The sequence below is a fragment of the Mirounga leonina genome, unplaced genomic scaffold, assembly GCF_011800145.1.
Source record: "Mirounga leonina isolate KUSES-001 unplaced genomic scaffold, KU_Mleo_1.0 Mir_93, whole genome shotgun sequence".
NCBI classification, from domain to species: domain Eukaryota; kingdom Metazoa; phylum Chordata; class Mammalia; order Carnivora; family Phocidae; genus Mirounga; species Mirounga leonina.
Window position 1 is genome coordinate 48,784,875 of NW_023270854.1, and position 26,505 is coordinate 48,811,379.

Genomic DNA, 26,505 nt, shown 5'->3' on the forward strand with positions numbered 1-26,505 from the left:
TATAAAAATTCAAAAATTGGGGTATTAAAAGTAGATTTTGACTTCCCTTTTTTTTGATGCCAGGAAACATTTAAATATACTTAGCCCCCTGAAAAGCTATAATATTTTATTTTTGAATTTGTCAATGAAATATGCTTTTTCTTACACAATTAACTTTGAATAAATTAAACAGCAATTACTGAATAATTAAATGTAGACAATTTTTTTCTCATATGCATGAATAAGATCAGAGTATATTAACATACTGGTCTAAAATAAATACTTTCTACTTAAAATCAATTCTTTATCACATGCCACATAGCCACAGAATTAGGTTTTAAATTCCTAAGGAGTTCAAAAGACTACATATTACTATAAAAGAAATTTGTGAGTCAAAGATTGGGTAACACTAATCTATTTAGTATGTAAATGAGGACACGAGGGCCCATAAAGGTTAAGATGGTCCAAGTTCAAATAGTAACTGGAAAAGGTGGGACTAAAACCTGTCTTGACTCTAAACTGATGGTCCCCCCATCACTGACATTAACATCTAACTCACACATAATGCTTCACCTTCCCTTGGTCTGATGTAGAAGGACCCTCTCCTATTGTTTCTTCCTTGCCTATTTTTTGGCTAAGACCTACTACCCAACTTTTCCAGCTGAATCCCAGGAGGCACTTTCCACACCAGCTCCTGCCTGTGAGCCATGGTCTGTCGGCACCCACCTACCTCATACTTGCTGATGAAACCTTAAAATTCATGGTTTTTCTGATGAGATTTCTAAAAGCAGTACAATGCAGCAAAGGGAAATCAAGGGGGAAAGTACAGTTTTGGTTCTGGGCTTAACAGATACAGAGTCAAGAAAACATAGTGTGGAGAACACCGAAGAAAGCAGGATTTTCTACAGAAGAAAGATGATTTCAGAATGATTTCTGCGGCAAAAAGAGAAATACACAGTCTGCCCAAATTAAGAAATACAAATAGTTTTCAGTATTCCAGCCTGTCAGGGTTTTCCCACTTACGATATGAGGACACCTAGAGGTCGAAAGTAATAATTATTAAACAATGACTGGATTCTAAAAGCATGTTTTCTACTACTCTCCTCCTTAAAAAAATTTTAAGGGGTGTTTATGGCAATGAAAAGAGAAAATGCCCTATTTTATGCTTAAAAAAAAAAGCCACAATGATGAGAGTATATAAAAGGGCACAAGAAGCAACTGAAGGTGCTTCCAATGTCCAAAACTGGAACAATCTGAGGAACAAAGTAAAGTAGTATTGGATTATAACTCAACATAAAATAAATATCCATGAGTGCATAATGATATAAAGGACTGAATAAACTGATAAGTAGGGTGGGGGGGGGAAGAGACTAATTCCCATTCAGAATTTTGAATAATTTATGCAGATACTCTGCCCTCAAGAAGGTGGAACATAATTCCCCATTCTTTAAGTGTAAGCTGAGCATAGTGACTTTCTTCCACAGTATGGAAAGTGGGGGAAAGCATGGAGATAACACCACCTCCACCAGGTGATTTAGGTCAACATCAACAGTCATAAATCATGTTGATAGAATGTACCTTTGATATCATATGATGAAAATGTCACTTTACCTTTGTGATCTTCCTTCCCCAAACCCATAACCCCAGTCTAATCAGGGGAAAAACATCAGACAAACTCCAGTAGAGGGTCACCTACAGTATACCTTACCAATAATTCCTAAAACTGTCAGAGTCATCAGAAACAAGGGAAGTCTGAGAAACTGTCACAGCCCAGAGGGCCCTAAGGAGACATGATGACTAACTAATTTAGTATCCTGGTGAGATTCTGGAACAGAAAAAGGATATTAGGTAAAAATTAAGGAACCCAAATAAACTATGAACTTTAATTATTATTAAAATTAATAATAGGGGCGCCTGAGTGGCTCAGTCGGTTAGGCATCTGCCTTGGGCTCAGGTCATGATCCCAGGGTCCTGGGTTTGAGTCCCACCTCAGGCTCCCTGCTCAGTGGGGAGTCTGCTTCTCCCTCATCCTCTGCCCCTCCACACCACACCACCCCACCCCCGCTGGTACTTTCTCTCTCTCATTCAAATAAATAAATAAAATCTTTTTAAAAAATTAGTAATAATGTAAGATGTCAACAATAGGAGAAACTACAGGGATATACTCTATACTATTTTCTGAACTTTTCTTTAAATCTAAAACTGTTCTAAAAAAATAAAGTCTATTGGGCACCTGGGTGGCTCAGTCGTTAAGCGTCTGCCTTCGGCTCAGGTCATGATCCCAGGGTCCTGGGATCGAGTCCCACATCGGGCTCCCTGCTCGGCAGGAAGCCCGCTTCTCCCTCTCCCACTCCCCCTGCTTGTGTTCCTGCTCTCGCTATCTCTCTGTCAAATAAATAAATAAAATCTTTTAAAAAAATAAAATAAAGTCTATTTTTACAATGTCCTGTTTTATCTTCTTGCCTTCATGTTACTCACCAACACAAGCCACTGGGCCAATTCAGTTAAGAGGAAAGCGAATAGGAGAGAAAGAGAAAGCAAGGCTAAGTCCAGTAACAGGGTCAGGAGGAAACCAATCCAAGGCCAGAAATGGTTGCAAAATCAAGAAAAAGTTCCTTAGTTTAGTTTGTAATTATTCTGAGAATACACTCACCTGGCAAGGGTCTGGCCTTTTGCTATGATACCTTTTAACTGTTTCCTCTAAACCCTCATTCTTGGGATTCAGATCAGCTAATTATATACAAAATATATTAACAGGGATCTCCAATTAAGAAAAAACATTATGCAAAAAGCAATATTTAGTTTTTTTGAAGATTGAAAATAAGCTCTGTGTGTCTGTAAAGAAGAGTGGGTAGCTTAAGAAATGTGATTATATTTGAAGGTCTGTAGGTTCCAAATATCTGAAGAAGCAGGTAGTTCTAGTCTCTAGAAATATGTCAGATTATTAATATAATAAAGATCAATTATTCAATCTCAAGTAAAGCCTCAAACAAAATGAAAAGAAACCTTATTCCTCCCCTGTAGGGTAATTTTGAATCACATCTGAACTAATCCTGAAAGAATCTTTCTTTTAGAGGCTTCTGGAAGACCTGGGGAAGAGTGCCCTAAGGAAGGATCTAAGCCTGTTTACTGTATGCAGGGAAAGGAAGATAAGTTATCGATGTGGGCACACAAATAACAATTTATTTGACAACTTGCCCCTAAGTAGCTTCATTTTTTGAGAGCAGTACTGAAATGCTCCCTTAACCCCTAGACCTCTGCAGCAAATTATTTTAATTAAGAAAAGGAATAATGGCAGATGGCCCTTCTTTGTAAACTTCATCTGCATTTCCTTAAGAAAATAGCCAAGGTTTTCACTTCGCAGAACCAGATTTGCATTCTCCAATTATCTCCAACTGGAAGGTTACAGAGTAATCTAAGTGGGGGAGGGGACCGTTTACCGAAACAGCTGTCAACACAAACTAAAGTAATCAAAGCAGTATTTGGAGGCCTCAAATTTGGTTGCCCTTCACCTGTTTAGACAATCAACTGCTTCCCAGCAGGGTGGGAACCTACACTATTCCAATAATTTACATAAGAAATTAGCAACCAAAATTTACATCTGAATGGTAACCCTAGAAGCCCATCAGGTATTAAGTATCTGCTTATCTAAATTGCCTCTAAAAATAGCTTTCCCTTCCTTTAAGTCTTAGGTAAATAGAGGATTTCCCACGAAGGGAAGGTGGTGTGCTAAGACAAGGCCAGGCATTATATTGCCCAAATTCACCATCATTTCTTTTTTCTTTTTTTTAAATTAACATAAAATGTATTATTTGTTTCAGGGGTACAGGTCTGTGATTCATCAGTCTTAAACACAATTCACAGTGCTCACCATAGTACATACCCTCCCCAGTGTCCATCACCCAGCCACCCCATCCCTCCCACACGCCTCCACTCTAGCAACCCTCAATTTCTATAAGAAAAATTTCAGGACTGTTCTGTCTTTGGAGGGAGAGGGCTCTTGGAACTACCTTAGACTGAGCTAAATTAAAAGAGCTATGGACAAACTTTAAAGTATCAAATTATAAACTACGCTTTTTGTTTTTAATGGCCACCTTCCGGGGAATTAAAAGGGGGGAAATACAGACATGTAATTCATTATAAGAAACCAAAGTAGCTGATGTAGGAATCTACCTGTAGGACTAGTGTTTTCAAGTTGTTTTGGAATGTGAATTTATACTTGAGTGGGATCTCCGCCACACACACACAAGGAAAATTGCACCTCCAAGTTTTAACCTTCCTCTCTAAAATTAACTATTACCCTTCCCTTACACTTTACATAACTGCTATAAGAGTAGTGTTCTCGTGTTTTAAAGTTCAAGAAATAGTTGCTGTTAGATCACGGTGTTTATACCTTGGTGTGCACTAAACAGCTTTCCACACCTGGTTGTTAGTAATACCAGTGTCAGCACCCCCAAAAGGCAAACTGAAAACACACTCAGCACATAGGAAAAATGGGGAGACCCTCCCCCATTTTTGGTATAAAATTTGATATTTCAAAACTATCCCCTAAAGCTTTTACTCTGGTTCTATCTAATTCTTACATATAACAAGATTCTCAATGACAATCTAACAATATTTTAAGCATAATTTCAATGTCTGGTTGTTAACTGTTAAGTATGACTTGACTGATCAATTAAATAAAAGGTACAAAAATGGATATAAAAGAGCTAAGTGGAAACCCAATCCGGTCACCTTCTACACAAATATAGGTTTAAAGGCCTATATTACCAACAATAATGAGTAAATTGATATATATTATATTAAGTCTGGGCAAAAGAAACCAATTACATCTGGAAGAAAACTTATAAAGAATGATGTGCTAGAGAGGCAGGCCCAGGTGCAAATAGGCTACTAGAATTAAGGATTTTGAGCTTTTTACAGTTTATCAGATTCTTTTGAGAAGGAAAGAAAGGAAAGGAAAGGAAAGGAATGGAAAGGAGAAGGAAGGGAGAGAGAGAAAAGAAAAAAAAAGGCAAGAGAAAAATCAAACTTTCAAACAGTGCACACTCATTTATCTGGATTTGCACATTTGAATTTCTAGTTTATCCCAGATTATTTGCAATTCAAGCTTTGTAGGGAGAAATGTCCTGGAATCTTACCCCTCTCCTCCTACCTCCTCACCCCCAAGATTTGCATGCATTGTAATCACCCCATATGATTCTACACTCAATTAGGCTGGGATAGCCAGAAAACAGCACATAAACTAAACAGAGGGAAGAGAGTATATTTTAAGTTGTGATATCATCAAAACCATGAAATACTGAGAACGTTTTATATTTGGATTTCCTTTTTAAAGTGTGGTTGAAGCCTTAGTGGAAGAGGAGGCTGAAAAAATAAAATGGGGTTATGAAAATATGTACATTTTTATCTTCTACAAATAACACTATACTGTATGACTGTTCAAAATAAATGGAAAAGGTAAATATAAAACATCTAATATATCCATTATTATTTTGAGGGTGGAAGAGAAAGAAGTAGGAAGACAGGACACTTTATTTTTTTTATTTATTTTTTTAAATATAGTTTGATTTGCATTTCTGGGATTTCTTTTTTTTTTAAGATTTTAATTATTTATTTGACAGATAGAGGCACAGCGAGAGTGGGAACACAAGCAGGCGGAGCGGGAGAAGGAGAAGCAGTCTTTCCACAGAGCCCCCGATGCGGGGCTCGATTCCAGGATCCTAGGAGGGACCGTGACCTGAGCAGAAGGCAGACACTTAATGACTGAGCCACCCAGGCGCCCCAACACAGGACACTTTAAAAGTTCCTAAAATAGGGGCGCCTGGGTGGCTCAGTTGGTTAAGCGACTGCCTTCGGCTCAGGTCATGATCCTGGAGTCCCTGGATCGAGTCCCACATCGGGCTCCCTGCTCGGCAGGGAGTCTGCTTCTCCCTCTGACCCTCTCATGCTCTATCTCATTCTCTGTCTCAAATAAATAAATAAAATCTTTAAAAAAAAAAATGATTAAAAAAAAAAAAAGTTCCTAAAATAGTAGTATTCTTGCAGGAAAAACCCCGATCTGGGCCTAGGCTTGCTTTGCCACATATCATCTCAGAGAAGTCATTCAACTGCTCTGAATCCTACTTTCTTCATCTAGAAGATGGAACGATAATACCTGTCTTTTTTATAGACACCTGCTGTGAAATCATAGGAGATAATGTCAGTGAGAGCATAATCATTCCTCATTCCTTTCTGTAATTACTGGTTTCCAGCCTTGAGCACCACATGCGATGACTGGAAACTAGCCAGACAATAAAGAGGGATCAGAAACAAAACAAAAATGAAACCTACCATCTGTAGTGCAAGATCCTTCTGGGGCAGGCTTTTGTGAATAGGGAATTGGTGGGCTATTTGAATCAGACATTTCTTCATCATCTTCATCATCTTCCATTTCATTAACTGTTAGATTGTTAGAAAAATCCAGGCTTCCATTTTGAGTGTAGCGGTGCACCAAATCTTTATCCAGATCCTCCACCTTGGGTTTTACATCTGGGTGAGCAAATAAATCACAGCTAAGTTAATAAAAAGATGTTTATGGAAAAATAACCAAAAGAAAAATTCATAGTTCTAAAAGATATCGGAGGACAGGGAGACAAGCAATGTCTAACATTTAATCAATTTACTTCAGAGGTCCCAGATTTGGAATTTCCACTTCTTTTAAAAGGAGTCTAGAAATGTGTGGGATTGAGAAACTTACCTGCAGATGAGAAAGGATGCTGGTCAGGGTCCAAGTACAGCTGGGAAAAAATTGGCCGTGGTACCACGCTACTACATCTGAGAGATGCTTCTATGGAGTTGTGGAGAGCTTCCTCAAATTGAGCAGATTTCAGTTGCCCAGCATATGAATTCCCCATGGTCTACACCACCCCCCCAAAAGAGAAAGAGGAAGAAAGGAAAAAATTGATATGATTAGAGGACTCTACGTCTGCAAAGTACACGAAGGGCTGATATAAACTATATCCATACATCTTGTTAAGATTCATACATGAACTTTCCCTATATTTCTTAAGACAATTTGTATCAGTTTATCCGTTACATCACTTTTGCTTTTTGTCTTTATAATCCAAACCCATTTCAAAAAGACCCTTTAGAGGAGCTTATATCTGAGAATCAAACAGTAATAAATGCTTTAAGGTTCTCCAACCAGTAAATCAAGATTGACCTGTCAATTGTGAAGCTGAACATGGTGACAATGGGGCCACACCTCCTCCTTAAAACTAGTGGGCTCCCATAACCCTATACCAACTCTATCAGTGCTTTTATTTTATTTTATTTTTAATATTTTATTTATTTATTCATGAGAGACAGAGAGAGAGAGAGGCAGAGGGAGAAGCAGGCTCCCAAGGAGCAGGGAGCCCGATGCGGGACTCGATCCCAGGACCCCGGGATCATGACCTGAGCTGAAGGCAGACGCTCAACCATCTGAGCCACCCAGGCGCCCTATCAGTGCTTTTAGAGTAAATCTCTAGTTACTTCTCTCTCTACTAAAATCTTCTTACCCTGGCACAGTGGGGGGAGATGCTTCTCTGGGGGGAAAAAAAAATGAAAGCTTTATGATAATATACTTAATTGACAAATTCCTAAAATAAAGATTTAAACCTTTTAAACCCAAAGAAGTCATTCATGCATTATTAGTATTTATTTTTAAAAGGTGTGTTTTTTTTCTTCATCTAAATCATAATCTCATTTGCGACCCTTTAGGAAAGTATAATGCAGGAAGTTCTAAAGTCGTGGCCTTTACTTCTCATAACTAATATTTGTATAGTTCTTGCTAGTTACAAAAATCTCCATGTATATAAATAATAACTACAATTCATGAGGTGCTAACTATTGACTACACCAACATTTCTCAAAGTGCGGTCCGAGGTCACCAAAACCCTTTCCGGGGTCCAGGAGGTCAAAACTCTTTTCAAACTTATTACTAGGATAGCATTTGCCTTTTTTACTCTCAGTCTCTCATACATGTACAGTAGAATTTTCCAGAGGCTGCATGATGTGTGATGCTGCAACAAGTTGAATGTGGAAGCAGACAGACCATGCTTCTTGCTAACTTTTTTTTTGGAAAATACAGTTCTTTTTCACAAAATATGTTTTTTATGTTGACATATAATGGGTTTATTATTTTAATTCTTTAAGTTACTATGTGTTTTAAATAGGCTCAGGTCATGATCTCTGGGTCCTGAGATTGAGCCCTGCCTTGGGCTCCCTGCACAGCAGGGAGTCTGCCTCTCTTTCTCTTTCCCTCTGCCCCTCTCCACCACTCATTTTCTCTCTCTCTCTCAAATAAATAAATAAAATCTTTTAAAATTTTTTCTTAGTCTTGTGGTGCCTGGGTGGCTCAGTCGTTAAGCATCTGTCTTCGGCTCAGGTCATGATCCCAGGGTCCTGGGATCGAGCCCTGCATCGGGCTCCCTGCTCAGCGGGAAGCCTGCTTCTCCCTCTCCCTCTCCTACTCCCCCTGCTTGTGTTCCTTCTCTCGCTGTGTCTGTCAAATAAATAAATAAAATCTTAAAAAAAATTTTTTTCGGGCGCCTGGGTGGCTCAGTCGGTTAAGCATCTGCCTTCAGCTCAGGTCATGATCCCAGGGTCCTGGGATCAAGTCCTGCATCGGGCTCCTTGCTCAGTGGGGAGCCTGCTTCTCCCCCTGCCCCTCCCCCTACTCGTGCTTTCTCTCTCTCTAATAAATAAAAATCTTTAAAAAGAAAAAAATTTTTTTCTTAGTCTTAATTTCTAATAAATACAATCCACATAAGCAAAACTCAATAATTTCTGAGTATAAAGGGATTCTGAGATGAAAAGTTTGAGAGATGTTGAGCTGGACAGTACACTAAACAGTTCATAAAAATTATTTTATTTAATCCTTAGTATCCTGAAGTAGATAGGGCCTCTTCTCATTTCATAGATGAAAAACTAAGGCTTGGAGAAGCCAAGTGACTTGCCTGCTATCATCCAGCTGGTAAAGGTCAGAACCAGAACTCAATATTTAGCTATGATGATAAATCCTGCACTCCTAGAGTACAGGCTCAACTTGGATAAATCTCGTTTCAAGAAGGGCAATTTGAGGGGCGCCTGGGTGGCTCAGTCGGTTAAGCATCTGCCTTCGGCTCAGGTCATGATCCCAGGGTCTTGGGATCAAGTCCCACATCGAGCCTGTTTCTCCCTCTCCCTTTGCCTCTCCCCCTGCTTGTGCTCTCTCTGACAAATAAATAAATAAAATCTTAAAAAAAAAAAAAGAAAGAAAGAAAGGCAGGCAATTTGAGGGGCACCTGGCTGGCTCAGTCAGAAGAGTGTGCAACTCTTGATCTCAGGGTTGTGAGTTTAAGCCCCACATTAGGTGTAGAGATTACTTAAATAAATAAAACTTAAAAAATTTTTAAAACGAAAAGAAAGGCAATTTGAGAATATCTTAGTCCCACTTATCTCATCAAGGAGAGGGACCGATACTAAATTTCATCTGGAACTCCAACTTTGATTGACTCTCTGGAGGGAGTCCCCAGAGGACTAATTAAGAAGGACCCTGAGCATGCATCTGGGCTCAGCAGGAAAAGAAAGGCAAGACCCAGTAGTGATGACTCAGCAGAGAATGGGTGATGCACAGCACAAACTTACTATTGGGTTTCTCAGATTTATATGCATGAGCTCCATAGGAGATTTTGGTGGCTCTGAGTGTCTCTGTATAGCAAAGAAGGCCAGTTACATGATTCCTGGTAGCAGTGAGTAGTATTCAGAGATTTCCATCAGAGTAGCTAAGTTTATCAAAGCTTTGTTAGAGATACTTATGATTTGAGGAAAAGCTGGAATTATATTTTGGCAAACCTTTCTCAAAATAGGTAATAAGAAACTAAATGCCATGGATTTAAATTAGTAGGTTCCTCTTTATAAGGAAAAGAAATTTTGTAACTGTATGAGGTGATGGTTAACTAAACTCACTGTAGGAACAATTTTGCAACATATACCTTTATCAAATCATCATATTGTACATATAAAACTTATACAATGTTATGTGTCAATTTTATCTCTATAAAACTAGAAGAAATAAATTACTAGGTTTCTTTCTTATAAAAAGTACATACCCAAAAGTATATGTATGATACTCAAAACTGTAAGTGGAAGAAAAACAACAAGGTCTGTCAAATAAAGTTTTCCTGAAATACCAAGTTTTTGTCCAAGCTTCTAAGACTCCCCATTAGTATAACTATAAACAATTTAAATTTTCTAAAGCTCAAAAACAATTTATTTTTCAGTAGAACCACATGGGATCAAAACAGGGTGGGGTTGCAGGAGAAATATGCTGTGCCACCAGTTTATGTATGCAAGTCAAAATTTAATAGCCATTTCACCTTTCTTCTTTGCAGAAGGGAGAAAACTACCAGCACAGCCATGGCATTTCTTAACTGTGGAGAACAATGGAATAACTTCAAAGGTGGACCTTTAGCCTTTCTCCAGAGCACCAAATGCCTGGAAATCTTGCCTCTACTTAACTATTACCTGCTCAACAAGTTATCTTCCTTTTATCATTGAAAACCTTGAGAACCATATTCTCTAAGAGATCTTTTTAGTTTAATAAAGAAGTGCCCAGTTGTACCTGAAGGACTACATAATTTCAATCTCTTTAATTTATAGTTTAAGGAGCAATATAACAGATACATATATGTATAGCAAATAAATATTGTGCTGAATAAAAATATTAAGTCAACAGAAAATGGGTGATCAAGTTTCACCATCATAGAAGATATACATAATCCAACAAGAGCACTAGCAATATTCAGGGGAAGACAAAGGGAAGTACCCATGAAACAGCTGGAAGAGTAAAAGGAAGTGACTATTCCAAGTGAAAACATAACTGGGCATTTTTCAAATGATAATGATAATGTGAAGAATTATAAAACTGACCCTAGACTTCTTTAGTGCTGAGTATGGAGTTCTTCCCTTTATTAGTTCAAGTTCATTGCTACCCAATTTCCAGTTCAATGTTATCAAAAGAAAGGGAGAGTTCAAGGAAGAAGCCTTGTTAGTGCAATGTATTCTTAATATCATATGCTATAATTTTTAGGGTCACTGAAACTGTTGGCATTATCCACCCAGACTACCAGTGTTCCTTTCATCTGAATCTCAAAGATCTCCAGTGCCTGAGATGGCATAACATCCCACTGCAATTCACTGTGAATAAATCCAACTTCAGGTCAGAAAACAGAGAACTACTTTTCAGAATTTTCAGAATCAGTTGTTGAATCAAATACAATAAGAAAGCAAACTTGCAATTTCTACATATATATGCATAACTTATATATCGGGCTTTCATTAAGGACTACAGACCTCTGAGATGCTAATAGACACTCTTGTGACATTAAAGAAATCTCTAAGAAAGACATGGTACAAAATATGGGCTTTCTGCACCACTAATTCTTTTTTTTAAAGATTTTTATTTATTTATTTGAGAGAGAGAGAGAACACATGGAGAGAGGGAAAAGCACGGTCCCTGCTGAGCAGGGAGCCTGATGCGAGGCTCCATCCCAGGTCCTCAAGTTCATGACCCGAGCTGAAGGTAGATGCCTAACGGACTGAGCCACCCCGGGCCCCCCAATAATTCTTTTTGAGAGAAAGGGGTGGGGAGTGGCAGAGGGAGAGAAAGACTCTTAAGCAGGCTCCTCACGCAGCAGCATGGAGCCTGATGTGGGGCTCAATTTCACCACCCTGAGATCATGACCTGAGCTGAAATCAAGAGTTGGATGCTTAATTGCCCCATGCACCACTAATTAATTGCTCAAAATGCAAGTAGGATCAAGTACAAACCACCACACCATTGTGGTTTGGTGTCTTTATGCTCTAGCCTTTTCCCTTTTCTACAGAAAAATAAAAGGGCTGGAGTAGAACAGTCAGCTTCCATCACTGGTGGCTTTAGGAATAGGGACTGAAGAAGAAAGGAAAAGGGTAGCTTGGGAAATAGGTACCTGCTAATGGCTCCATGGCCTCTTCCAAATTCTCCTTTTTTCTGTTGAAAAGGGAAAGGAGAAGCAATACAATTTGAGGGAGACTACTTCTTGATCTGTGATGTTTTTATTTCCCTTTTGTCAAATGTTTCACGGTTAATAGTTACTGTATTATTAATACAATAATTACTCTTATAGTAATTACGAAGTACACAGGACAGAGGAAGAAACATTTCCTTTAACTTGATCCCCAAAGACTTTTTACAACTAACGCATTAGATAAGGGGTGTCTGGGGCTCTCAAGGGGCTCAGTTGGTTAAACGCCCGACTCGATTTCAGCTCAGGTCATGATCCCAGGTCCTGGGATCAAGCCCCACGTTGGGCTCCCTGCTCAGCAGGGAGGCTGCTTCTTCCTCTCCCTCTGCCCCTCCCCACTGTTCATGCTCTTTCTCACCCTCTCTTTCTCAAATAAATAAATAAAATCTTTAAAAAAATAAAGCATTAAGATAAGATTTCAGAATACATATTCTTATTTTTCAAATGTTAACTTTAAGCTATGTGTGAAGCATGTACACAATGGTAGGCATCTAACAGGCAGGTGATATGCTACCAGTTGCTGCTATCATTATTACTATTACTGGTAGTGGTGGTCCTTGTTGTCATTGTCAAGCAATGTGAAAGGAAACAATTACAAGTAACGTGGAGAGCCTGCTAACTGCCAGGTAAGTACTCTATTGCCTCCATTTTTTTCCACATTTTTAAAATTTTATTATGTTAATCACCATACATTACATCATTAGTTTTTGATGTAGTGTTCCATGATTCATTGTTTGTGCGTAACACCCAGTGCTCCATGCAGAATGTGCCCTCTTTAATACCCATCACCGGGCTAACCCATCCCCCCAACCCCTCCCCTCTAGAACCCTCAGTTTGTTTTTCAGAGTCCGTCGTCTCTCATGGTTCGTCTCCCCCTCCGATTTCCCTTCCTTCGTCTTTCCCTTCCTACTATCTTCTCTCTCTTTTTTAACATATAATGTATTATTTGTTTCAGAGGTACAGATCTATGATTCATCAGTCTTACACAATTCACAGCGCTCACCATAGCACATACCCTCCCCAGTGTCTATTCCCCAGCAACCCCATCCCTCCCACCACCCACCACTCCAGCAACCTCAGTTTGTTTCCTGAGATTAAGAATTCCTCATATCAGTGAGGTCATATGATACATGTCTTTCTCTGTTTGACTTATTTCGCTCAGAATACCCTCCAGTTCCATCCATGTCGTTGCAAATGGCAAGATTTCATTCCTTTTGATGGCTGCATAATATTCCATTGTGTATATATACCACATCTTCTTCATCCATTCATCTGTCGATGGACATCTTGGCTCTTTCCACAGTTTGGCTATTGTGGACATTGCTGCTATAAACATCGGGGTGCACATACCCCTTCGGATCCCTACATTTGTAACTTTGGGGTAAATACCCAGTAGTGCGACTGCTGGGTCATAGGGTAGCTCTATTTTCAACTTTTTGAGGAACCTCCATACCGTTTTCCAGAGTGGCTGCACCAGCTTGCATTCCCACCAACAGTGTAGGAGGGTTCCCCTTTCTCCGCATCCCCGCCAACATATTGCCTCCATTTTTAAGAGAGCTGAGGCCTAGAGAATTTAAGGAACTTGCTCAAGGTGAAACAAAAAGGAGATGGCAAAGACAGGAGTAGAATCTAACCAGTTTGGCTATAGCAACAGCTCTCTTAGGCTATCTTAATCACTGAGATCCCTCAGCTCTTTAAATACCTACAATAATAACCTAATTGGGTAAATGGATACTCTATAAAGTATTACTTAATTGCCAAGCCAAACAAAACAAAATAAAACAAAACGAAACCAAAACAACCCAAGGAAGATTTTTGTTTGTTTGTTTGCTGATTTGTCCTTGTCTCTGTATTTCACAGCTACAGGACAAGGCTGAAAAAGTTTTAGCTTAAGATATGGGGCATTAATAGGCACAAAGCCAAGCAACAATTTTAAAAAGTCAAAATAAAATAGAACTACCCCTCCCCTCAAGAAAAAGACCCCAAACCTCACTGTATTAGATGAAAGGGAAAGATAAACAAAGGGTAAATTATTTAACAAAGAATAACCAAATATACATATATAGGGAAGAAAGCATAGGCCTGCCCTTAGACTCCAAAGCATCTGATGGATGGGCTGCATGTCCCCTAATTTTGAGAACTCTCTTGTTCATACCCTTTTCTCCCCATTGCTTCCAACTTTGGAAGACTTGGTCATGTTTCATTAATCCATTATGTGGCAAGTCTAGAAATCAAAAACATTCTTATCAACTCCCTAAAATATTAGGAATGTTTACATAACTTAGTTTCCTCCAATATTTTCCCCGTCTGAAAAAGTTTTTATTTTCTATTAAGGACAAGAGAAAGTTTCCTAAAACCCAAATGATAAAAAGAAGGAATGAACTTGAGAGTGTATCTTCCTTGACTTTCTTCTTACACCAGTTTAAAAAGTACTAGATTTGAGATATGGCCCAATCTATTATTTTTGAAAAAGTAACACAATTTCATTTCTATTTCCCTCTTCCATCTGCGGCAGACCACTTAATCTAAGTAGGTAGAAGTAAAAACTAAATTTCTGACATTAATAATATGATATGAATTTTTTTTTTAAGATTTTATTTATTTATTTGACAGAGAGAGAGAGACACAGCGAGAGAGGAAACACAAACAGGGGGAGTGGGAGAGGGAAGAAGCAGGCTTCCCGCGGAGCAGAGAGCCTGATGCGGGGCTCGATCCCAGGACCCAGGACCATGACCTGAGCCAAAGGCAGACACTTAACGACTGAGCCACCCAGGCGCCCCAATATGGTATGAATTTACTGGAAATTTTAAAAACACAATTTGTCTTGTAAAGATAATGTTGTTACAAGCAGAAAAAAAACTGGGAAGTACACACAATAATGTGTTAATAATGTTTATCTATTGATGTTATATTGTTTTTAAACTATCTTTTTTCAGGGCACATGGATAGCTCAGTTGGTAGAGCATGACTCTTGATCTCAGGGACCTGAGGTCGAGCCCCTTGTTAGGCATAGAGCCTTCTTAAAAAAAAAATAAACTATCTTTTTTTCTATTTTCCGATTTTTAAGGTAATGAACACTATTATAGCATAACATAATAAAGGAAAGGAAAATATCATATAATGAGTGAGCTAATCCTAACTCTATGACTATCCTTGAACAGCAGTTTAAAACATAGGCTTATTACTTAACAACTGGATTTGCAAAATGAACATCCCTTCACCCTTTCCTGGTGCTTCAAGATTCCAGGGAGACTACAATTCATTCCAGCGCTTAGACTGAGAACTTCTCATTAAGATTTGGAGTTTCTACTACCTTCTACCTAATACTCTAAACTATCCCCCCCCCCCAGTTATGATATACTTGTATTGGCCCAACCATCTCCCTCAACAAGTTCCTCTTTTGATCAAATATTTTCAAGGTACTACACTTGGGCTATTTATAAAAGTTGACTTTTATTTTATTTTATTTTATTTATTTAGAGAGGGGGGAGGGGCAGAGGGAAAGGGAGAGAGAATCCCAAGCAGCCTCAATGCCCAGCGCGGAGCCCGACACAGGGCTTGATCTCACAACCCTGAGATCATGACCTGAGCCAAAATCAAGAGTCAGACGCCCAACCTCCTGAGCCACACAGGCACTCCTAAAAGTTGACTTTTAATACCAACCATCTGGAGAAAGTAAACATTAACTTTAAAATATATAGGGAGACGGGCGCCTGGGTGGCTCAGATGGTTAAGCGTCTGCCTTCGGCTCAGGTCATGGTCCCGGGGTCCTGGGATAGAGCCCCACATCGGGCTCCTGGCTCAGCCGGGAGTCTGCTTCTCCCTCTCCCTCTGCGTCTCCCACTGCTCATGGTCTCTCTCTCTCTCTCTGTATCTCTGTGTCTCAAATGAATAAATAAAATCTTTAAAAAAAATAAAATAAATAAAATATATAGGGAGAAAAAGGATCATTACAGTTAGTGACAAGAAAGAACGAGAAAAACACGGATTTTAAAAAATCATGTACATGCTAAAAGAAAATCTACGGTACTACTTTAGGATTAGTATAGTTTTAACAGCAAGATTGGCTATGGAGAAGATAGGCAGGGATATATATTTTTAAAGTAATAACTCATTTAAAAAATATTTCGGATTTGTATTTCCAAGCACTGTCTACTGAAAACTCTGAGAAGCAATGACAATTCAATAACAATAAGCACTTCCTAGTACCCTGATTGTGGTTTTCTACTACCATTCCCCACTGAAAAGAATCAAAGCTCCTTGAAATTATGGCCAATTCCAGGTCTGAGGCAGGAAATGCACTTGAACAGACAGCAAAGAAGCTATCAAGGGGTAATGGATCACGTCAAAAGACATGAGTCAATATGAAATGTTCCCATAGGCCAAGGACTAGAGAAATTGAACATAAAAGAGAAAAAATGCAATGCAGTGAAACATATTTAAAATATAAAAACTCACAAATTAATTTTGCTACTCAAGGAAAAAAAGAGAGATCTCCTCTTGGAAAAAAACAAACAAAACAAAACAAAACAAAAAACCCCCAAAGCATCTACTTGAATGTGGCTAAAAGGAAAGGGAAAGAGGGAAATATTTATTCTGCTCTTCCTGTACTTCAAAGTAACCAAATAGTCCTGGTTTTTGAGAGTTTTAATATTTTTAATGAAGAATTTCAGCTAATAAGTGTGGAAAGAATGACAGAATTATAAAACTACCACTTTGCAAACCTTAATACAAAATTCATTTAGGCAACGATAATAAATGGGGGAACTTTATAACACAGGGATAAGGCTGACACCTCCTGAACCCACAGCTCAAGTTTAGCAACACTAATAGTGAAGCAATGAGGCATCAGGAGCCTCCCCACAAGAGACAATAGGAAGCACACACACTGCGTAGGAAGTATTTCTGCCGATTTGAATATAGTCAAATCCTTACATCTAACTTCCATTTATAGGATGGAGGAACAAGTAAAGAAACAAGTAAACTCAGAATAGGGACAGGTAGAGAGAACAACTGATCTAGTTTCTGCAACAAGCCAGGGTTATCTGGTTTATAATTTGGAACTAGGGGGACGCCTGGGTGGCTCAGTCAGTTAAGCGTCTGCCTTCAGCTCAGGTCAAGATTCCAGGATCCTGGGATCGAGCCCCACGTTGGGCTCCCTGCTCAGTGGGGAGCCTCCCTCTCCCTCTGTGGCTCCCCCTGCTTGTGCTCTCTCTCTCTGTGTCAAATAAGTAAAAAAAATCTTTAAAAAAATAAATTTGGAACTAGGATTCAAGTTTAGACTAAAAGTCCATGTTTTTTCCCCCACTAAGACATGCTATTTGACATAGAAACAAGGTAAGCATGAAGATGATACATTCTGTTTGTGGTGTGTGTGTATATTTGGGTTTGATTTGAGGTTTTTGTTTTTAAGGCCCAATTTTTTTGTCTGTGTGCCAGACATAGTACTAAAAAAGCCAACCTCGTTTACCTTGTGAGTTTTGTTACCCTTTACTCTATGATGTTGTCACTTACTCTCCAAACTTTTAACAGTTATCCATCCAGCCAAGCAGCACTTACAGAAATCCTATAGCTGAAGAGTCAGATGACTTTAATTCAAATCCTATACCCACTACCCATATGATATTGGGCAAGTTACTTAGTCTCTCATCTGTAAAATGGGGTAATACAACCAATATCATAGATTTTTGTGAGAATACATAAGATTTAATGCATATATAACATTTTTAGAATAGTGCCTGGCACAGAATAAATGTGAAAAAAGAGTAGTAATAGGGGCGCCTGGGTGGCTCAGTCAGTTAAGTGTCTGACTCTTGATTTTGGCTCAGTTCATGATCTCAGGGTCCTGGGATCCGAGCCCAGCTTTGGGCTCCACACTTAAGGTGGAGTCTGCTTGAGAGTCTCTCTCTCCCTCTGCCCCTGCCCCCCACTCACATGCGCGTGCATGTTTGCTCTCTTTTTCTCTCTCAAAATAAAAAAATAAAATCTTAAAAAAAAAAGAGTAGTAATAGGTTGGGCTTTTTTGTTTTTGTTTTGTTTTTGAGCATTGTGCTACATTGAAGATACTAAGAAAAGTAAGATGCACTTCTTCCCTTGCATGTATTAGGCATTACAATAGATTCTGGGGCATTGTTCTAGGAACAAATGGCCATCAATGTAAAAGTTCCAAAAGCTGCTATTTGGTACTATATACAATTTATTTATTAAGAAATTTTACAGTCACATATACAAACCATTATTGTCCCTCACAGTTATCAGATTCTTTGTATAAGAAAATTACTTGTAGTGATGAATCACTAAATTCTACTCCTGAAACCAATATTACACTATATGTTACTAATTAGAATTTAAATATGAACTTGAAACATGAAAAAAAAAAAAAAGAAAATTACTTGTTATATAGCATTACTGCTCATACAACTTTTCTTTATTAAAAATATTCACTGGGGCACCTGTGTGGCACAGTTGGTTAAGCATCTGCCTTTGGCTCAGGTCAAGATCCCAGAGTTCTGGGATCAAGCCCCACATCAGGCTCCCTGTTCAGTGGGGAGTCTGCTTCTCCCTTTGCCTCTGCCCCTCCCCCTCCCCCTGCTCTTGTTCGAGCTCTCTCTCAACTAAATAAATCTTTAACTAAACTTTAAATAAAACTTTAATAATCTAAAACTTTAACAAAATCACTGACGACAGTGATAATGGAAATCAAACATGGTTCTTGCAAGTTCTCACAGTCTATAATCCAAAATTAAAAGCAAGAATATATTCACATTTCTCTCTCTTTTGTGCTCTTTTTGCATTTCATTTATTCTTTGAAATTGACATTTGTTGCACTTGATTATAATTAGTTGAGTCTAGTGTCTGACTCTCCCATTAGATTATGAGTTGTTAGGGGATATTTTGTTTAAAACTAGAATGAGTAAAAAAAAATAATGAATACATCGAGCTTTCTGTGTGTCTTATCTAATTATACATTAAATGAATTTGAAGAGATATTATCTCTCCCAAGCACATTCCAAAAAAGCACAAAGCTAACCATGCATTCAAAACAAAAGTATGTTATTTCAATTTTATTCATTCTCTTTGCTGAAAGTCTTTAGAAAATGCAAATAGATTAAAAGACAACATTTCCAACCTCTTTTAATAGTTCTGTACATTTAAATCTGGATGAATCTTTTTTGACATTTTCTGAAGCCAAAAGTATTTTAGGTACTGAAATAAAAACCCTGCCCTACTAACTTTATTCTAAAACTAACCATTTCTACCAATATTTGTCTTAAATTGTTATGTAAAATACTGTAAGATGCAAACTAATTTCATAATAATTATTAAAAAGTGTCATAATTAAAAGATAAAGTACAATGCTATTTTTTCTTTGCAATGAAGAGGTACATGTTTCTACTGGAAATCTTTACTTTCTTCCTTGAAATACCAGAAATTCTTCTGTAAAATAAACACATCTCATCAAGACTCTCTGGAACTAGTATAATTACCAGAGGCAATCCCTGTTTAAGATCAAAGAAGCAAAACAATAATAGGCAACGTGTGACCTCGACCATGTCACCAGAGACCAATTTTTCAACAGGGAGAAGAGTCAATAATCCAGAACAGAAAACATTAAATAACCAGAAATGCTTCCAAAGTGTGGTTTACCGCATCCATCAAGGCTGCCACACTCAGAGAGTTCAGAGTCTCTACGGTTTCAGAGAACAAACTTGTGGGGATTTATCACAGCAATTATTCAAATCTGCAGAAAACACCAGAGGCAAAAAACCAGTTTCCCAAATGCAGAGTAGAATTTCAAAAGATAACCATTAATAATTTTCCAAATTTCATTGGATGCTTTAAAAAGTATAATGGGAAGAGCACAGAGGACTAAATCTTTTTCATAGAACATTCACCTAATTTCTCTTAATTTCCAATCCCCACTTAGTTTTCCCAAGAAGTTGTTTGGAAAGTGAGCTATAAACATTAACCAGATAAATATAATTAGTAATCATACATTTAAGACTTCTGCAGGTTTTTGTTTTGTTTTGTTCTGGTAATACTGGGTCCCTGGATCCAGAAACAGGGCTTCTTTGGTCTCTTTGTAATGTATTTAGATGACTAATAAGAATTATAAGGGTGCAAAGTGGGGTAAAGAAATTCCCATTCACAATAATTACAGTAAAATAGAAGTATATTTAAATTTGACTTTTAAAAAGCACCACAGATAAAATTGGGTAGAATCAGCAAAATCTGCTTGTTTTCCTTAGAGAGGATCACAACCAAACAGCTATGTTCTTTCAAAATTAGATGTGACTTAGGGACTGAAAAAATTTATCTGAATTTTTTAACTTGCAAAACACCCACTCTGCTGGTAATTCAGAGAGAAGTAAAAGGACTTAGCTTAGATGAAAAAGTGCTGGAAATTCAAAGCAACTGTGAACATTGTGTTCTTATATGGATTTGTTACTTCTGCTACCTTCATCTTTCCACTCTGTCATCTGCCTCTGTCTTTCCATTTTCTTATCTTATTAACATTGCTAATTGTATTTGTCAGTTTTGCCACAATTTCAGTGCTACTTAAACAGCTGTGGGTTTTCTCTAGGCAATTATCAGTCACTACACTTAGGTTTCTAAATTAGTTGTTGAAAGGCACTTTAACCTTGAGAAAATAGACACTGAGCACACTGCATGCATGCTGAGCCTTACATTTATGCATATGTTGCTTTAAAATAAGTAATTATTAAGAGATTGAAAAAAAATCACACACAAGTGTAATTCACAAATACTGTAAATTTACAAATTAGTAAGAAAATGCATAACAAAGCCTATTATATACTAGTCATCATTTCATCTTTTTCCCCTTACTGTATATATAGTAATATATGTTCTCTATGTATTTGTACATGTATGGAGGGAATAAACTGGAACATCAAAATACTGCCAAATTCCTCTAACAGTCCCCTTTTACTACCTATCTGCCAGGTGGCCAACAGCTTTCAAAGGTATCCATAATCATGGAAGTGGTATCTTGAGGTCATGGGCCCTGGTAAAGACAGCTCTCACAACATGTGGATCCCTCCTCCCCTGCCCCTTTTCCATTTCCCTTCAAAAAGAAAAATTCTTTATTATACTTGCTTTTCTTATTCTCTATTCTTGACCCTGACATTGATTTTCTTCTTACTACTATAAAATGTACAAGAAACACATTCAGGAAGAAACACAGGTTTATGGTTATTCATCAACTGATACCCACTTCTATGAAATACAACTAAATTTTTAAAACCTCTTCTGTAATCTAGAAACATTATATTTCATGTGCCATTTATTCCCTTTATACATTAAAATAAATTTTAAGGTAACTTTTCAGAGTTAAGAAGCTTTGGTGTTTTTAAAGGTTAGTAATGTCCTGTTTGTGGGTCAGTCAAAAGCTCATTCGAATAATCTTTAAATTAATGTAGGCTCGCTCCTTACCAGTCTCTCCCCCACCCTCCACTTTTGGCTCTGAGGAAAGAAAAGGGTGGTAATTCAACAGTGCAAAATTCTTCACTGAGAGACAAACATTAAAATGATAAACATTTTGGAAAGCAAAGTATACTTCAAACCCTCACTGTTCTTTCAGACCTATATTGACTCTTATAGTAGTTGCCAACATTTGGTAAGGATTATCCTTCCATTAGACAAAAGCAAGCATTCCTTAGATAAATCAGGAGTTTTTGCCATGAGACTCATAAAACCTTTTCACAACACAGATTTTCAAGAGAATCCTTTAAGGTTTTAGGAGGCTGCTCCTTTTACTAAGTAACAAAATACACCCCATGGTGTCTCACTGACCCCACTCAGCTGTCCTTTGACCTCTTCAATTGTTGAAGCCTAACTCCTGGGCCACAGAATTTGCCTCCCATATCAAACAGGGGATGTTGCTAACTCCTAGCACCTGGTGTAACAAAACGCAACCATTCCCCACTCTTCTATCTCCTCCACTCCCTCTCTGATCATTTTCCAGATGTTCCAGGCCCAAATGTTAAGCCAACACTAGGTTCCAGGGTCTGCATGGTCACCAAGGCACAAACAGGGACCACGCTGAAGTGGTAATGACCCTCTTGTTCTTTTTGGTCTCAAAAGAATTCAGCAGGAAGATCTTTGCCTTCTCTTGGAAATGCCAGGCTACTCAAACGTGTTCCAACATCCAAAAGGAGACATGCAGTCTTGGGCTATGCCTAGACAGAACAAGAGTTCCTTAAAACAGCAGCTCCAAATCCTTAATCCTAAGCAAATGTTTAATTTTCTTGGACATAGGGAGGATAAAAAAGGCAATATTTTCTAAACTAAAAGCCTCCTAAAAATAGAAAAAAAAAAAAAACCTTTCAATGAAATTTTTAAAACATACATCTCAGGATAGTGTTAGATGATAAACATTTTTATACAGTCATTTAATATGGTTTGGGTTTTTTTTTTTTTTGCAGAGGCCAATAATCTAGATTTTTCTCTTATTAAACAATTTGAAAGATAAAAAGCACAGTCAACAAAGGGGAATCAAAAACTGAATTCTTATTGTCTTAATTTAGGTATACAGGAAATATAACACAAAGGCTGTTGCCAGAAAAAAAAATTATTCAGCAATACTGAATAAGCAAAAACTTAATGCTGAATAAGGGTTTTTTTTTCTTTTGGTGGAGAGGATGGGGGAAGGGAGAGGAAAGCAGAGGGAAGGAAATGGAAGAAGAGCTCATAGAAATATCTGCTTAATCAGTTTAGGAACCAAATATAGTAGCTTTATTTAAATTCTAAATATAACTTCCTAAAACAAATTTGATCTTGAAAAATTGGGGGGCGGGTATTATAACTGTACAATACCTTGGTTTATTTATTAACATTTTTGAATCACGTTCATGATTAAGTTGGGCTGTCAACACTTCAGGGAGCCTGTTGTCTAGATTTTACTTGTTTAAAGCTTTTGTGCACCTGCAAAAACATAAAAAAATAAAAATATATATGTACATGAATTAGTTTCCAAATGCATTATATTCCAGAAAAAAATAATTTAAATATTTACAGTTCTACAAGTTACAATTAGAAATAAATTATCAAAGTCTTACATAACTCCATATACATCATAATGGGCAAATACAGGTATTCCTCCCTCTTAAATATTCCCCAAATAATCACTCCTAATTATATATACTCAAAAATAATTTGTTGTTCTTAAGATTTCCCCCCTACTCCTACCCTACTAAATGTAAGTTGGATAAATCTGTCAAGTCTGCAGTTCTGACAAGTGTTACCATATGCTAACAGACCCACAGACTATTTTTATTTTTAGGAATGAAAATAATGAAAGGCAATTTTCTCATTCTAAGGAGTTTGAATTTTATAATCTCTGATGCTTGGCCAAAATTTATCTCCTCAAAGAACTATTAAAAATTTAAGACATAACTAATATTGCTTAAAAGTATTTTTCTACTTTTTGAAACTAATGCTTTAATAATCTCCAAGAAAGAGAGACTGCATGAAGAAAAAGAGTTACTGTTTTCTACCCTTTTGAGTAGGGTATTTCTAGGAGTAATTAAACTAAATAATTATAATTACATATAACTGGTAGAAAATTACAGTATGCATATTATTCTCTCCTTTAAATAGATTATGGTCAATATAAACTACTGGGTGAAAAAATAGGAAATATAGTCATAAAACATCAAGTGAAATAAAAACTATTTGTTACTGATTTTTATATGCAACTGAGAAGTGTTTTTGTTCCTTTGTTACTGTGTCTAAAAGGAAAACAAAAGGGGATTTTCCTAAGAATATACTAATTTCAATATGCATAGTAATAGCACTAAAATATTTAAAGTAATATTAACTTATGCTTTCTAAAGAAATAGTTTTCAGTTTTATTGTCCTTTTATGCCAACTTGAAAGAGAAGAAAGACAGAAAAGAACCATTTTAGATTTTGAAATAAAAATCTTTATCTTACCTCTTTTACTGTCAGAAGAATGTCTTCAGGCAAAAGAACAATTAAAAAAGCAAGACCCAGATTTTCAAACTCATGTATTTCCCACCCACCCACACACAAATAGACATCTTTTTGTAAGTCAGGAGTCTCGCTACCTACATCCAAACCCAAGATTACCCCATCTGGTCAACAAGGTCAAACTGCATTACTGCCAATGAAACTGTATGACTCCATGAGGACCTTAATGATTTTTAAAAAAGGTTAGTAATCCAATTCCAGTAGCTTCAGAGTCTAAAATTGCTAATTTTTGGCCACGTGCTGCACACTTCACCTGCTAGTAATGACATTTTTGTATTTTCTCCTAATTACACTCAAAGCTAAGACCTTTGGCCCTGGGCCACAGACCCCTATTCAGGCTGCACACATTCTCTTAAACGACCTGATCCTTTGTTGTCACTCTTACTCTTTCATCTATTATTTACACCCATAGAGAAGGAAGAGACTCTACCATTTGTATAGCTTAAAGCTTCTAATCATCTTAATTTCTTTGCCTTTCAACGTACGGTCTTTTTCATAGACGAATGCCAGAAAGTTTGACAAAATCATTTTTTTCAACCACATCCTCCCACCTCCCTTTCCCCTTTCCTACTCTCTGGCCAAGCTCCTTCCTGTTCCTTCTCTTACATGGGCCCAGTTCTGCATCAGTCCAAATTTACAAATTTAGACTTTTGCCAACAAAATGAATTTCTAAATAGAACACCAAATTTCCACCTTGTTCTGACAGATCAATAACAATTATATTTCATTCTTTCATCAAAGAGCTCATTAAGTTAAATGAAAGTTTACTTTAAATAATTTAAAATATGCCCCCAGTCCCCCTAAGGCATGAGCAGAGATTTTTCAGAATCTCCCTGCAAAAATGTCAAAAAACTTAAGTAAACAGTAAGGATGTTGGTTATGTGGTTAATACTTTTCCAACATTTTAATATGTACAGTTGCTCAAATGCTTACAAGAAAAAATAGAGGAAGGAAAGAAAAATGAAAATACAAAGAAAAATTTTAAAGACTAGAAAAATTTTAAACTCTTAGGTCATTTTAAAAGACTACTAATTCTCAAACAGCAAAATCATCACATAAAACAATGTATATCATTGCAATTTCCCAACACTTTTCCCAGACTTTTTTTTTTTTATGTCCAAATACATTTTGCAAATCCAAAGCAAATAATTGTTTACCATGATGCAGATGTCCCCCTCAGATCACGGTAGCCACCAAAAGACTCTCATTTCCAAAATGACATATGATCCATCTTTGCTCTCTCTTTCTCTATTGCTGAGCTTACTCTTGATTTCTAACAGTATTTCCTTGTTGTCTGTCCTCTCTGCAGACCCCGAAACCCCTTGTCTTTTCTTATTTTCACCATTTGCTTCAACCAGCAGTTCACTGGAGACCCATCCATCTTGCAATGCCTAAAGTGACAGATGCTCTCAGGAACCACCACACTGCTGAGTGAACAAAAGATAACATCACCTCTAGGAACTCCAGAGAGAAATACAACTGCAACCTTAAGACAGGGGCTGACTTGACAGACATTGGACCATAAACCTCTTCTAAGCGAAAAAGAAAACAATTGCCACACACACAAAAAAATCTGACACAATCAAAGGCAGAAAAGAGTGATTATTTGTGGATTGCCTTTTCACTCTGCAGCTCACTTTTCCCTCCCAACGCTTTTATATTGGGGCAATTCACTTGCCAAGAGGCAAGAGAAGTTCTTGGGAAAAAAGCCTTTCTCAAGTATCTTCTTTTATTCAACAATATTCAAAGTTAAATTTGTTCATGTGTGTGTTTCAGTAAAGCTAAGGCTTATGAGATAGAGCATTCACGAGCCTGAGGTGTCTTGTTTGCATAAAGCAATATCTGGGCTCAGAAACGCTGACTCAGTTCTGCTGCTGTGAAAGACATACGCATGCTTTGCAAATTAAAAACACATTAGAAATTAAAAAGCAACGTGTGACCCAATGTCAACAATATGTGTAGCTCATAAAAATGGCTCACCATTCATTCATCAGACAACTTCCAACTTGGGTTAAAAAGACAGTTAACAAGAGGATTCTGGGAAGGACTACAGATCTCTTTTCTAACAAAGGAAGGGTCATATTAACATCTCCCAGCAACAAACTAAAGACAGGAACACTGGTAGATACAGTGGACTCTGCCTGATGCCATCTAGGGTTTTTTTTGTTTTGTTTTTTTAAGCATCTTATTTAAAATCTTCATGCAGCAATAGGTAAATGTAAATTCTAACATTTCATTTAATTCTAAATTTAGATAAATCCAGTGAAGGGAAATTTTTGAAGAACAGAAAAACAAAAGCTGACTTGGAGGTCACTTAAGAACATTGTGTGATCAATGTCAATTACAGAGATTAACAACTGTTTTTTATAATAGGTATCAAGCAACACAGAGGGCAATCTCTGCTGCAGCTAAATACATTATCATTTTGAAACAGAGTAAATGATTCA

At 37.4% G+C, this 26,505-nt stretch overlaps 1 protein-coding gene and 1 long non-coding RNA gene across 2 annotated transcripts in view; one reads left to right on the forward strand and one right to left on the reverse strand.

Annotated features, from left to right (window-relative positions):
• Positions 1-10,458, forward strand: part of LOC118004604 — a 61,187-nt gene extending 50,729 nt beyond the window's left edge. Inside the window, exon 5 of the long non-coding RNA XR_004677639.1 lies at positions 10,377-10,458. This is a non-coding gene — a long non-coding RNA (uncharacterized LOC118004604). The remainder of the gene's footprint in view (positions 1-10,376) is intronic.
• The window catches only part of GREB1L (GREB1 like retinoic acid receptor coactivator), a 269,620-nt gene that overhangs the window by 127,401 nt on the left and 115,714 nt on the right, over positions 1-26,505 (reverse strand). The window contains exons 3-6 of the mRNA XM_034996030.1: positions 22,884-22,991; positions 21,501-21,530; positions 6,719-6,878; positions 6,313-6,510 (exon numbers count right to left, since the gene is read on the reverse strand). Of these exons, the coding sequence (XP_034851921.1) occupies positions 6,313-6,510; positions 6,719-6,875 (355 nt within the window). The 5' untranslated portion in view covers positions 6,876-6,878; positions 21,501-21,530; positions 22,884-22,991. The remainder of the gene's footprint in view (positions 1-6,312; positions 6,511-6,718; positions 6,879-21,500; positions 21,531-22,883; positions 22,992-26,505) is intronic.